Source organism: Gavialis gangeticus, unplaced genomic scaffold, assembly GCF_001723915.1.
Source record: "Gavialis gangeticus isolate Ggan-Ray unplaced genomic scaffold, GavGan_comp1, whole genome shotgun sequence".
In the NCBI taxonomy this organism is placed as follows: Eukaryota; Metazoa; Chordata; order Crocodylia; family Gavialidae; genus Gavialis; species Gavialis gangeticus.
In genome coordinates, this window is record NW_017729034.1 from 70,582,624 (window position 1) to 70,595,592 (window position 12,969).

At 45.7% G+C, this 12,969-nt stretch overlaps 1 protein-coding gene across 1 annotated transcript in view; it reads right to left on the reverse strand.

Annotated features, from left to right (window-relative positions):
* SLC22A3 (solute carrier family 22 member 3) overlaps positions 1-12,969 on the reverse strand; it is a 78,494-nt gene that overhangs the window by 46,518 nt on the left and 19,007 nt on the right. The window contains exon 2 of the mRNA XM_019527652.1: positions 2,575-2,678. Coding sequence (XP_019383197.1) covers positions 2,575-2,678 — 104 coding nt within the window. The remainder of the gene's footprint in view (positions 1-2,574; positions 2,679-12,969) is intronic.

Here is a 12,969-nt window from a genome sequence, read left to right on the forward strand (position 1 = left end):
CTAAAGCTCATCGAACAAGCTTCAGTTCAAGCACCCCCACCACCATTTTTAAGCCTGGGGATACTGATACACGAGATGCAGTGTCACTTTAGTTCTAGCGGCTCTCAAAGCCACTCTAATTAAAGTGCTACCCCCCTTCCCCAGAGCACACGTAAAAGTGCCCTTAGAGCTTAGTACCATATTTACCAGAATACCACATGCACCTTTTCCCAAAACATTAACCCTCCAAATTTGGAGTGCGTGTCTTAAACAAGGAAGCTGATTTTTCTTCACTGGAATAGAAGCATGAAGAGATAGTGGTACAAGATGGCTGCCAGCTTTTCTTTCAGGCAGCAAGCAGGAGAGATGAAGTCTAGTATTAAACCTAAGGTGCATGTCTGATTTGATGGCATGTGGTATGTGAGAAAATATCATGACCTAGGTGCTAAGATCACTTTGGCTCTGTTCCAGGTGTTATAATCTTTTCTGCCTTTTAGGTCTACAACTATTTTGTCATTTGTAGCTATTTCTCTCTTTTAATTACACAAACATCTTATCATAATTTTGTTCTACATCATTTGTAGTATATTCCTTCTCATTTACTTACTGTACTCTCAGGATAAAAATGTTACTATGTTCATTCCTTCAGAGTACTTGATTTTATTGGTATATGTTTCTTGAAACTTCTTTGGCCCTCAGAGTACATTTGTGGGGTCAACACATGATGTTGACAGATTTTAGATTCCCTCACCATTGGGCTTAAGGATGGTGGCTGTCTAAGGTTGTGTTGGGTTGGTGGTAACGTGGTGGAAGTCTTTCCATCTTGATACTTATCTCACTGTATTTCGCTCTATTTTAACAACTGTGGAAGAAAACTTTTAGGTCCAGTTTTTAGAAAAGAGTTTTTAATTTTGCATAAGTACAACTATACTACCAGAAAGTATATGTTTAGATGTTATATTGTCTTCTGACATTTTCTTCATATATTAACTTAATATTACATTTTAAACATCTGGAATAATACTGAGAGATGTTCCCAGACCCAGACGTATGTCCAAAATAAAGTTTGAAATGTATCTAACTTTTTCCTGATAAAAGTTCTTTTTGACTAAACGAGACTTTTACATTTGGTAGTAATTTCCTGGGTTTTTTTCAAAAAAACCCCAAACCAACAACTCAAAAATATGTTTTTAATCAAACAGTCTTTGAATGATTTATTTTTCTATTTTAAAGATTTATCTTAAATGTATAGAAAATGTTAAATATGTATTTAAAATATTCCTATGAGAATAATTGGTATTTTTCAATCACGTCTACTCCAAACTGTGTTAAACTTTCTAATATTCATATACAAACTTTGTAGATGACATTTAATTCTAACTTTTTAAAATAGCCATTAATCCTAAGATTTCAAAGTACCTTAAGCGCATAATGACTCTCTTTGATTTGCTCAAAGATAATTAGCATAGTGTACATGCCTTTTGTTTTTGTCTTCTGTCAATGTCAACCTTGTTTGACAGCTCTTTCTTTTGAGTACAAGTGTATGAATAGTTCAAAAGATATTTTATCTGCCCACTTATCTTCTCTGGTTGCAAACTGTCTGTGTAAAAATTACATTATTCTCTATTTATTTTTTTAAATTATTAACTTAGGAATTCTTTTGCAAGTAATACACTTAGACTGTTTTGGAACTGTTTGTTGTAGCAACCCAATATTCAAAAGTTGGGTCATGCATATTATTCTCTGTCACTCAGACACATGGAACGTATAGTATGTTCATCCCCAATTGGATGACGGTAATTCTTCAACCAATCACATTTTTGTTTCATATGGTTTTTTTCTGAAAATTCAATGTTTGTTATCTGACATTCTTCTCTATACATGCTGCAAAACATCGCTGCCTGTGAAATCATTTACTGGGATATTCACGGATAGAACAGGCAAAGGAAATATCATTTGTATCCTTAAAAATACCCACCTCTGGTGAAGTTCACTTCCATACATTGGCCCAGGATTTGCCACCACTTACTTTCATTTAATTTATTTAAAATAAGGCTCCCTCCTCCTATTTTGTGGACTAAAAGGGCCTTAAGGTCCTTGCTGTAATGCTGGTCCTCTCAAATATCACTCTCAAACTTTATTTTATTTTTTTAACGTAACCCATTCAGTTGTCAAAATGTTGAACACTGACTGTAACCATGACTTTGCCAGCTAGTACGTGAGTATGTGTGCTTAATGTGTGAGTTTTATATGGAGTTTCTTCCTCCTTTCCCAAGCTAGCTGCTTAGCTTATTTCAAAAATGGCTCTATATGACCTTCAACATTCACTAACCCAGAAGTTGAGTCCAGGTGTTAACAGAAATCATGAAATGGTACAAGACAGGCTTCTTTCATTCCAATTCCAGTCCAAATAGAGCCAAGAAGTACTAGATATTTTATGAAATGTCCAGCCTAAATTATGAGTTCAAGATTATCATAGGATCAGATAAATTTCCAAACCTGAGGATGCTGAACATCCAAATCTTTCGAACCAGTTACTGTATAAGGTGTTTGATCCTTTTTAAAAGTAGTGTTGCAGTAACACCTATACTTTACCTGTCTGCAGCATAGCCTAGGGTGAATGCTCCTGCCAGAAATCCCAGATTGAGAACACCTTGTGTTAGATCTAGAAGCCAGGCGTTGTCACATACAAGGTTGTACTGTGGGAACAAACAAGAAGTATGAGACCCCCCACACATGGGCTATTTATTTTTAGAGCAAAACATTTTTAAAACCTGCACTGTTCTCTAGTTGGAAAACAGGGGAATGGGGACAAGGGAGGAGAAATCCAAGCAAGATCCTGATCATTGGCAGTTTAAGAAACCAGTTTTCCAAGAAAGTGAAAATATTTCAGTAACACTTGAATTCCACAGATTTTTCTGGATTCCTATCAGTCTGGTAACAGACTTATCAGTCAGACTGTGCTGATGCTGCAGGCTGATTAACAGTGATAGACCAGGATAGATCCAAGCTCTTTGTATTGGATTTATCAACAGTTCTTGATGCTATGGAACTTTGCCTTACTTATGGGTGAATGGCACAGTGATATCGATAGGTGTCTTCACTGGATTCTTTCCTTCCAAGAGAGACCTCAAAGGATCTTGAACTGCCTTTCCTTCCTGACCACTTTCACATTCAGAGGGTGCATCTACATGTGCAATTAATGGGATTGAATAAACCGTGGTACAATTTGCACTGCAGTGAACTACAACATCTACACCAGTGGTCACCAACCGGTCAATCCTGGAGCCTGAAGGGGCAGAGGCCCAGGAGGCATGTGCAACATGGCTTGGGGTGCAAAGCCCAGCCCACAGCTGCAGCTGGGCGGGGAAGAGAGCCATGAGTAGCTCATCTGGGGGGCATGGGGAGGGGGGAGGCATGCAGCCCAGGAGGGCATGAGGGAGCATGTGCCCCCAGAACTACATGTGGGTTGGGCCTGGGGCTGGGCCAGCAGCAGCGCTTGGCTGTTTCCAGTTATGCTGCACTCAGGCTGGCTGGCTGTGGAGGCAGCAGTGGGACCAGAGCCCCGGGGGGGGCTGTAGCCCCCCTGCAACCCTGATCTCAGTGCTGCTACTGAGAGCAGCATAGGCCAGGCCCAGCGGGACCTTCCTCCCCTGAAGACATAAGGACCAGGGGCTGGTGGGCAAAGGGGAAGGCGGACTGCAGCTGCCAGCTGGAAGGCTGTGCTGGGCAGTTTCCACTGGGCCTGGCCTGTGCTCTGCTCAGTGGCAGTGCTGGGAGCAGGGCTTGGGGGAGCTAAGGTCCCCCTGGGGCCATGCTCCCAGCACTGCCACTGCAGCCACCCGGCCAGAGCACAGCCCCGGCCCCAGCCTGCACCACCCCGCCCTGAGTGCAGATCTGGGGGCATGCGTGCCCCTTCCTCCGCATGCCCCCCAAGACAAGTCGCTCACAGCTCCATTCCCTGCTCTGCCTCGGCTGTGCAAGGGCTTGCCCCTCCCTCACCACTGTTGGGGGGGGGGGCAGATTGAGATACCAGGAGTGAGAGAGGGAGTGGGACTAGGGCTGGGACCTTGATCTGCCCCACTCCTCCCCCATGGCCCATGGTCCTTCCCCTCCCACCCCCCCACACCTGCTGGGCCAGGTGGAGGGGGTGTAGATAGATCTTGGGTTTCATTTAAATTCCAAAAGTGATCTCTGACCTAAAAAGGTTGGAGACCACTGATCTACACACATGCCCAGGACAGCAGCAAATTGAGCCAGAGAGGAGCAGTTTAAGCCAGGGCTGCTCCTGTCTTGCTCTGCCCCCCAGTAGCAATGAGAGGGAGCTCCAGGCTCTGGCTGCAGCTGCCCAGGTGCCTGCCCTGGGCTGGCAGTGGGCATAGGGGTCAGCCCTGGACTCCAGCTGGTGGCAGCAGTGTGACCTGGAGTCTAGGGGGCAACCCCAAGCTGGCAGAGGGCACAGGGGGTCAGGCCCTGGCAGCAGGTGGCTGCATCAGGCAGCGGAGGAGCTGATTGGGCCACAAGGCTCTGCAGCTGGTGAGCTATGTGGCTAGGCAGCAGGCAGGAGTGTGGCCACGTGCTGTCTGGGCTGCCAGGGCCCAATTTACATCCACGTCAGCACCTACATGTGTGCTGCTGTGCAGTAAATAACTCCACAGTAGGATAGTATTTGGATTTTTATGTACTACGCTGCTGCAGAGTTAGTTTCCTGCAGTCTAATAGACATGCTGTGTTTATTGTGGAGCTGGCCTACTTTGCAATACACATCTCAAATAGGTGTGGCCAGAGTCATCTATCTTGCTGTTCCTCTTGTTTAACGGCAGGCCAAAATGGCATGGAGAAATGCTGAGAACAGTGTGTCCAAATGATATTGAAAAGACTAATAAGCACACAGAAAGTGGGACTTCCTTGCCAAAAAGTTACCGTGTTTTAGATTTTGTATACCAACTGTTCTCTTAAGGGTAGCTACTTGTATTGATTTGTTGTTTTACAGAAGGAACACAACCATTTTAAGTATTTGACAAGGAAAACCATGTTTGTTTAGCTCTGAATAAGTGTGTGCAGTTATAGCCAGTGAATACAGCAGCATATAAGAAAGTTTTAACTTTATCCATGAAGCACTAAAACAAAGCAGAAATACTTAGTTTCTGAGCGCACTGGGAACAGATGTCAAATGCAATTTTGAAAGGTTAAAAATATTTTTCCTGGTGTCGTTTTCCCTGCGTCTTCTGTTCCATATATTGTAACAATGGTGATAGATTATGATTACTACATTCATTGGGGAGTGAATAGATAAGAAATAAAAACACAATGAAATTAAAAACCCATTTATTGTCTAGATAGTTCTTCACTGTAAATTATTTTAAAGGGTCCTGCTACCCCACTAAGACCAACTGGAGTTCAGAGTGTTTGGTTTCTGACAAGAACAACTTGAGAGTTTAGGAAGCCAAAAATGAACTGAGATAATATTCGCAACAGTTTCAGTCATTTCTTAAAATATTATCCCCAAAATAGCCACCACCTTCAAAGGTGATCCCTAATAATAACATTTTACAGATAAGCTTACAGTTGCACAGATTATTTGCAATGCATTTAACATTTTATGTTCAAACTCAGGAGAAAGTGTATGATATGAAGGTGTTCAAAAGCCACAGCGATGGGTTCCACAGAATTATTTACAGAGAATGAAAGCATCACTTCTATTTCTTATTTACCCAGACTGTAAGACGTATGAGTGGAAAGTTAACCTCTTAAATCTACCAGTGTATCTAAAAACTTAAATAAATTGCCTGCTTTTCTACTGTACAGAGCACCATACAAATCCCATTGACTTCTACTTCCACTAGCTACAATTCCTTCACTGGAAATAATAAACAGCTCTGAGGGTGTCAGTGCTTTTTAAAATTAGGCCACTTAACCAGATGTCAAAAGTTTTTCTTAGGGACCACCACATCTCATGACTTTATTAGAGGTCCAGCAACATGACTTTAGTAAGAGTCTAGCAATATTGTTTTCCTTAAAGTCACAGTTCCTGGACTTCTGTGGCTGACAATTTCAATTTTAAATAATAATAATAATAATAATGATTGTGATTGTGATTATTAAAAAGCCATCATCAGTTTTAAGCCAGATTCATTTTGGGGAACATAATCTACCATTTTTGAATGCCTGAGGATATTAAGTTTTAGCTCTTGCTTTTTAAAAATCTTGGACAGAATACATACAAGTATTAGGTACTTCTAGGAACAAATTCTGTTCTTTTTTCTTAGAAACAACAGCTGCTGTGGTATTTCCTACAACAGCTCACTTATTCTTGAAGAACACTCAATCCCTGATTTCTTAAACATTCATGACAGCAATGCAATGAGAGTTTGATATATCATAAAAAAACAGCTCTACAAAAAGAGGTCTTTCAAGGCCATGGTCAATTTAAAAAATGATTTTAGAAGTACTTGCAATGGACTACAACACTGTCAGTGGTTAAAGATCTCAGGAAGGATCCACCTGCGCATAGCAGGAAACCCAACCTAACTATTCTGTGAAAGCTAGCTAATAAAGTAGTAAATGTATGGCCAGAGAGTCCCCTATACAGTCTGACAGCGGAAGAAACAAGGGAGTGAAAAAGTGTGCAGACAGGACAAGGTGAAAGAGAAATGGAAATGGTGCCACCCCAACCCTACTTGAGGTCACTGGGTGGGTCACCACATGGTATTCTGGGATATAACCAGGCAGAGGTATGAGACAGAGTGTGTATTGCTCAGTAATCACTACCTGAGACCAGAAAGAGGTCTGCTTTTTTCAATGTACAAGTGCTAACGGAGCATCAAGTGCCTTGCACAAACCCCTAACACAACAACTGGTTCCAGCTGGCTCTTGTGAGAGCCTCTTGTAGGAACAGCTCCCCACATCTTCCTTCCCAGCCAGACATAACTGTAATTATCAGCAATAGTAACAGAGTCTTTGTACACACCACAAAATTGGCCTTTAAAGTGGCTTACATGCCCTTTTGCACTGCTTTAATGGCGTTCCTGTTTGTACACTCAGTGGTGTATTCCGCTTTAAATGTTTTTGGTACGTAGCAAGATAAAACTCCTCCAAAGTGCAACAGTACACAGGGCGCTGGAAGCCAACATGCTTGGGGCTTGGTGGGCCCTGCACAGCTCAGGGGCTATGGGACCTAGTGGCAGCACATGCAGGCAGGCTCCACTTAAAAGAAAAAAAAAAGCGGTGAGCCTGATCTTTATTTTTTTCTTCTTGGAGCCTGCCTGAGCTGTGTGGGGGCTCTGTGCTTCCCTCCACAGCTACAGGGGGCCAGTGCTTCCCTCCATGGCTGCGGTGCCCCCTAGGGCTGCTTGGACTGGGTGCCAGCGGGCGAGTGCTGCCTAGGGCGCCCCCACACAGCACTCATGGGGTAGCTCATCCTCCCTGCTCCCCCGCCACTGAAGAGGCAGATAAGGATTGGGCCCTCACCCTTGTGTACACGCCTTGGGGGTTTAATTTGGTTTAGTTCTCCTTAAAGTGAAGCAGTGTTTTTAAAAATCCACCATTTCAATTCAGGGAAAACTAAACCAAATTAAACCCCCATGGCATATACAAACAGCCATAATGCAGAATTTGAAACAAAAATAAGAACCTGTGTGTCTGAGATCTTGGGTAAAATAGTCAACTCAGTATCCCTTTATTTCCCTTTCAGCTTCTGAGATTCAGAGAAGGTGCGACCTATTTCACAGTAATGTGTGTGTCTGAAGTGACAAGCTTCACATGACCACAGAGGTCCTGTTTACATATGTAACCCAGGTATGCCTAAGGGTGTGCCATATTCTCAATTGAATGGGATGGGCAGGCGGGGGGGGTGCTGTGAGAGGGATGCCAGAATTTCAAGCAGATCCCTCTTTCCTCTAGAGTTAGCCCAAGCCCAAAGTTCTTAACTATATACAATTTATTAAGTTATAATATACATAAAGATAAAACTAGCTATCATATACATATATTTACACAGTACACACTAACCAATAACCAAGGTCAAATCCTAAATAACACTATTTACAACATCACAATACAACATTTCAGTTACAAAATATAAGGCACAAACATGCACAATCTTAATAACATCTATTCCTTAATATAGTCCCTGACCCATGGCAAGAGATAGTCCTCCTTCCAGTGGGGTCCCTTGGGGGTGTCCAGGAAGCACCAGAGGCCCCTCCCCTTAGGGCCTTGACTAGGCGGTGGCCGGCTGCTCACCCAGCCCCTTCTCTGGGTTTGCCCGTCCCAAATGTCTTTCCGTTGTGGGACCCAGGGGCCCAATGACTCATACTCTTTCAGGTGGTGGTGGTCAGGGTGCAGCTCGATCAGGTCTCCTCTGCTGGAGCACCTCTCCAGGCCTCTCCTGTGCCACTGGGCTTCTCTCCACCCTGTGCCCCGCTCTGGGCACGGAGGGCTCAGCTCCTCTCAGCTGCTGGCTCCTGGGTGCTGGGCCCCATGCTGCAGCACTACCATTTCCCTGTGCCCTGGCTCAGCACTGAAGGCTGTCTTAGCACAGGCCGGGCCCTTCAGGCTCTGTCCATCCGTCCTCACGCTGGATGGCTAACCCAAGCAGCCTCTGCTGCTCCCTGGCTCCCAAGGCTCAAGCCCGTGTGCCACCTTGCACACCATGGGATCTGGCTGCTTGCCGTGAAATGGGGCCTGAGCCACCTCACTGCAGCCCCCAAAGCCCTGCTGGGGTTGCAGGCTCAAGCCGCTGCTTGTGGCTTCCAAAGCCTGGGCTCCATGCACCAAACCATGCACCGTGATGAGCCTGAGCAGTCTCGCACCACTCCCAGAGCAAGCACCCTGCCTCCCCTGCCCCCTTCCCAGGGCGGGACAGGCCAGACTGCTGGCAGCACCTATTGTCATGGCTCCAGACCCCACTCCCCACTCCCCTCCTGCAGGCCAGCTGCTCTGCTGTGCTGCCAGCCAGCCCACAACACCCAGGCTCCGGGTACGCAGGGTCCCAGACAACTGGAACAAGGGGTTGGCCATGCCCCTGCCCTCCCCACAGGGGGACTCTCTGGGGGGGAAGCCCTGGGACCAGTCCCCCTGTGCTGCTGCTGTGCCTCAAGCATATCCATGCTGTGTGTGCCCCAGGTGGTGTGCAATGAGCTGTTTGTGCAGGTGGAGGGGTGCCCAAGCCACTATGCCGTGCTGCTGCTGATCTTCTTGGTGCCCTGGGCACACCTGTGCTCCTGGTTTAGGACCCTGAGCTTTGATGGTGCAGAGTGCAAACCCAAGTAGCCTCACAACCTGTGCCCACAAGGCCTTCACTTTTATGAGGCACTGCCGCACCGACTGGAAGTGCCCTCGCTCCTGCATCCCACCCAATAGGGCCTCATAAAAGTGGATGTTCGAGTGCCCCTCTGTGCAAACTGCATCTGCACATCAACATGGTCCCAGAGCACCACAAGGTCATTCACCTCCTCCCTGGTCCCGTTGGGGGACCTGGCAGTTGACATAGGCATACGTATGTGGGCAGGGCTGGGGCTTGATGGGGAGGAGGACAATGACATTCTTGTCCTACACCAGGTCTCTGGGCCCCTGCATGGCTATCTCTGTGAGGCCAGCCCTGGACAGCTGCCAGCAGCACCCAGCACAGGGGCACTGCCAGGGACTGGGAGCCATATCGCAGAGACACTTCACCACAGGACCTGCAAGCACAGGAGACAGCTGGGGAAGAGTAGCAGCAGGGAGCAGGTGCTGGCTTTGCTGCCAGAGATAGCCAGACAATAGCCCTGGGGGGATATCAGGGCTGGGCAAGGGATGCAGCAAGCTGCAGCCTTTTACAACACTCACCTGTGGCCAAGCAGCAGCTCTGGAGGAGGACAGGCCAGGCAGAGACAAGCCTGCAGTCTGTCCAGAGGGGCACACAGGGCCTGCTGGGCTCCTGCAAAGAATAGCAGTTTTGTCCAGGCTCCTGGTATGTGTGTGTCCCAAGGCACAAAATGGCTGCAGGCTTTTATAACCTGCAGCTTGGGGCTTCCAGAGAGCAGCCCAGCCCTGAGGGAGGAGAGGCAGCCAGCTAAGAGCCCTGGGGCTAGGCTCAGGCCACCCCCCAGTGGCAGGTCAAACCTGGTGCTAACGTTAGTGCCGGGTCACATCTACATGTGCATTACTGTGCATTAAGTAATCGCTACTAAATTTGATACCTGCATTTACAGGTATCAAATTTAAGTACTATTAGTGTAAGTTGATGTGCATTAAGGGCATGCATGTGTAGATACATGTCATAATCAGCATTAACTTAGGCTAATGAGCATTAATGCGTCTCATGTGGATGTACCCACTGACCATGAAATGATAGAGTTCAAGATCCTAAGGGGAGGAAGAAAGGAGAGTCACAGAATAAAGACACTGGACTTCAGGAAACACTTGAACTGGTGGGCAGCATACCCTGGATGACAAGTCTGAGGGGAAAAGGAATCCAGGAGAGCTGGCTGTACTTTAAGGAGGCCTTTATAAGGGTGCAGAGCAAGCTATCCTAATGCAATAGAAGAATGGGAAGTGCAACAGGAGACCAGGATGGCTAGACAAAAATCTCTTTAATGAGTTGAAACTCAACAAGGAATCCTACAAAAGTGGAAACTTGGTCATATTACTAGGGAACAGTATGGGAGTGTTGCATGTGTTTATAGCGAGAAAGTTAGGAAGGCCAAGGTGTGATTTGAGATGCAACTAGCAAAGAGCATAAAAGGCCATAAAAAGGGATTCCACATGTATTTTAAAATTAAGGAAATCCAAAGAAACCATAGGTCCCTTAAAGCAGTGGTTTTCAACCTGTTTTCATTCACAGACCCCTAAAATATTGCAAATTGAGGCATACATCCTTTTGGAAATCTATTGTGTGTATAGCAAACATAAGTAGATAATTACTGAGAAAGAGTTCTGTCAAAAATAAAAATAATATCAACAGCAACAATAACAATAATACAATTTTGTGAACTCATCATTTTGTCGTCAGTTCTAATGAGATGGTTGAGCCTGCTTCTTGGCAGAAAGCATGTAAAAATTTGGTATGATAGGTAACAGTTTCAGTCTTAGATCTCCTTCAACACCCAGTTTGTTTCAGTATTTTGTTTTTATTAATACTAAGGCTGAAAATCCACTTTCACATAAGTACATGGTGGTGAATGGCATCAAGACTTTAATGGTCTTATCAGTCCAATCAGGGTACTCCTTTTTTATTTTCAACCAGAATTGGACAAGAGGTTCCTGCTTGAATTCAAGTTCCAGTCCCATATCACAGGATAACTCAGGTAACTGCTCTTCTTGTTTTGCTGTTAGACAGGACCTAGAGTTGCAGTCTGTTACAGAGGGGTTATGTATCTATTCATTCTCAGTACCCATTTCAGGAAAGCCCTGGTGAAACTGAGATTTGAATGTGAACAAATGTTCCCCGATTTCTTTTTTCGTATCACTGTCCAGTGTAAATTCATCAACCCCAAAAGGTTTTCTGAGAATTCATTCACATAGAAACATGGCACCAAGGGGGCCTCTGGGGCCATCGGGTAGTCCCCTGCATACACAGGCAGGCATTCACCCAGAAATTCCCCTAGAGTGTGAGGGTTTGACATGACAAACCCTCACACATTCACAGGTATTATATGTGCTGGAAAGATGAAAAGTCAGGGCACAGACTGAGCTAGTAGATATCCCTATACCCCACCAGAATTTTGCTGGTGGCCTCCCATCAGTTCTGTAGGACCTAATCTTTTACTAAAAATATGTGCAGTTCTCATTATTCCAAGCAAAGCTTTCCATAAGTACCTCAAGAGACTGCCAATTTTCCCAATGGAAATTCCATCCAAACTGGTAGGCACTCTCTGTCTGTCTGTCTGTCTGTCTCTCTCTCTCTCTCTCTCACACACACACACACACACACACACACGCGCGCGCGCGCACACACACACACACACACCTGTTCCTGTTCATAGATTGATATCACGGGGGGAGTGGAGGGACCATAGGGCTGTAGCACTGCTGGGTCCCATATGAAGCAGCAGAATGAGGTGGGGCTGCCCAGCTGCACTCTGTCTGCTGGTGCTTGGGCAGCCTCTGGCCATGGAGGGAGCTGGAGCAGCAGCAGCACCACCACCGCCACCAGTGCTTCCCCTTTGGGTGGGACTGCTGTCCTTACAGCCACCTTCTGTAGACCCCCCAGCTATGCTTTACAGGGCCCCAGGGATCTGTGGACCACAAGTTGAAAACCACTGCCTTACAGAAGGCAACCTAGTTATAGATGAGACAGAGAGGGCTGAAATATTGAATGCCTTTTTTACTTCAGGCTTCACAAATAGGGGCATCTACCAGATGATGAGTAAAGTTGGCAGAAAAGTTATGGAAGAAGTTAAACAGCATAAAGTAGTGAAGAACAGGTTGGGGATCACTTAGAGGAGCTAGATGCATTCACGTTGGCAGTGCTTGCTGGGATGCACCCTAGGGTACTGACAGAATTGCCTGAGGTAATCTTCTTTGAGAACCGGTGGAGATTAGTTGGAAAAATCATGGAACAGGTCTTCAAGGAATCTATTTTGAAGCACCTAGAGCAGAACAAGGTGATCCGGAACAGCCACCCTGGATTCACCAAATCATTCATGGCCAACCTGATTTCCTTCTATGATAAGGTGACAGACTCTATGGAATGGGGAAAGAAAGCAATGAATAGATATGCCTTTACTTTAGCAATGGTTTTGACACTTTCTCCCACAACATTCTCATTAACAAGCTAAGGAAGGAAAGGTGGGGGCACGGCACTCTACATTAAGGAGGAATACACATCCTTGTTAATTAGCAAAGAATCAGAGGAGGGGCACTCTGAAGTGTTTTGGGTTAGAATACAAGGCAGTCGAGGGGAAAGAGACTTAACAGTGGAGGTCTACTACAGACCTCCCAACCAAGGGGAAGAGCTAGACCAGGAATTCTTAAGTCAGCTCACGGAGGTAGTTAAGTCAAAGGACG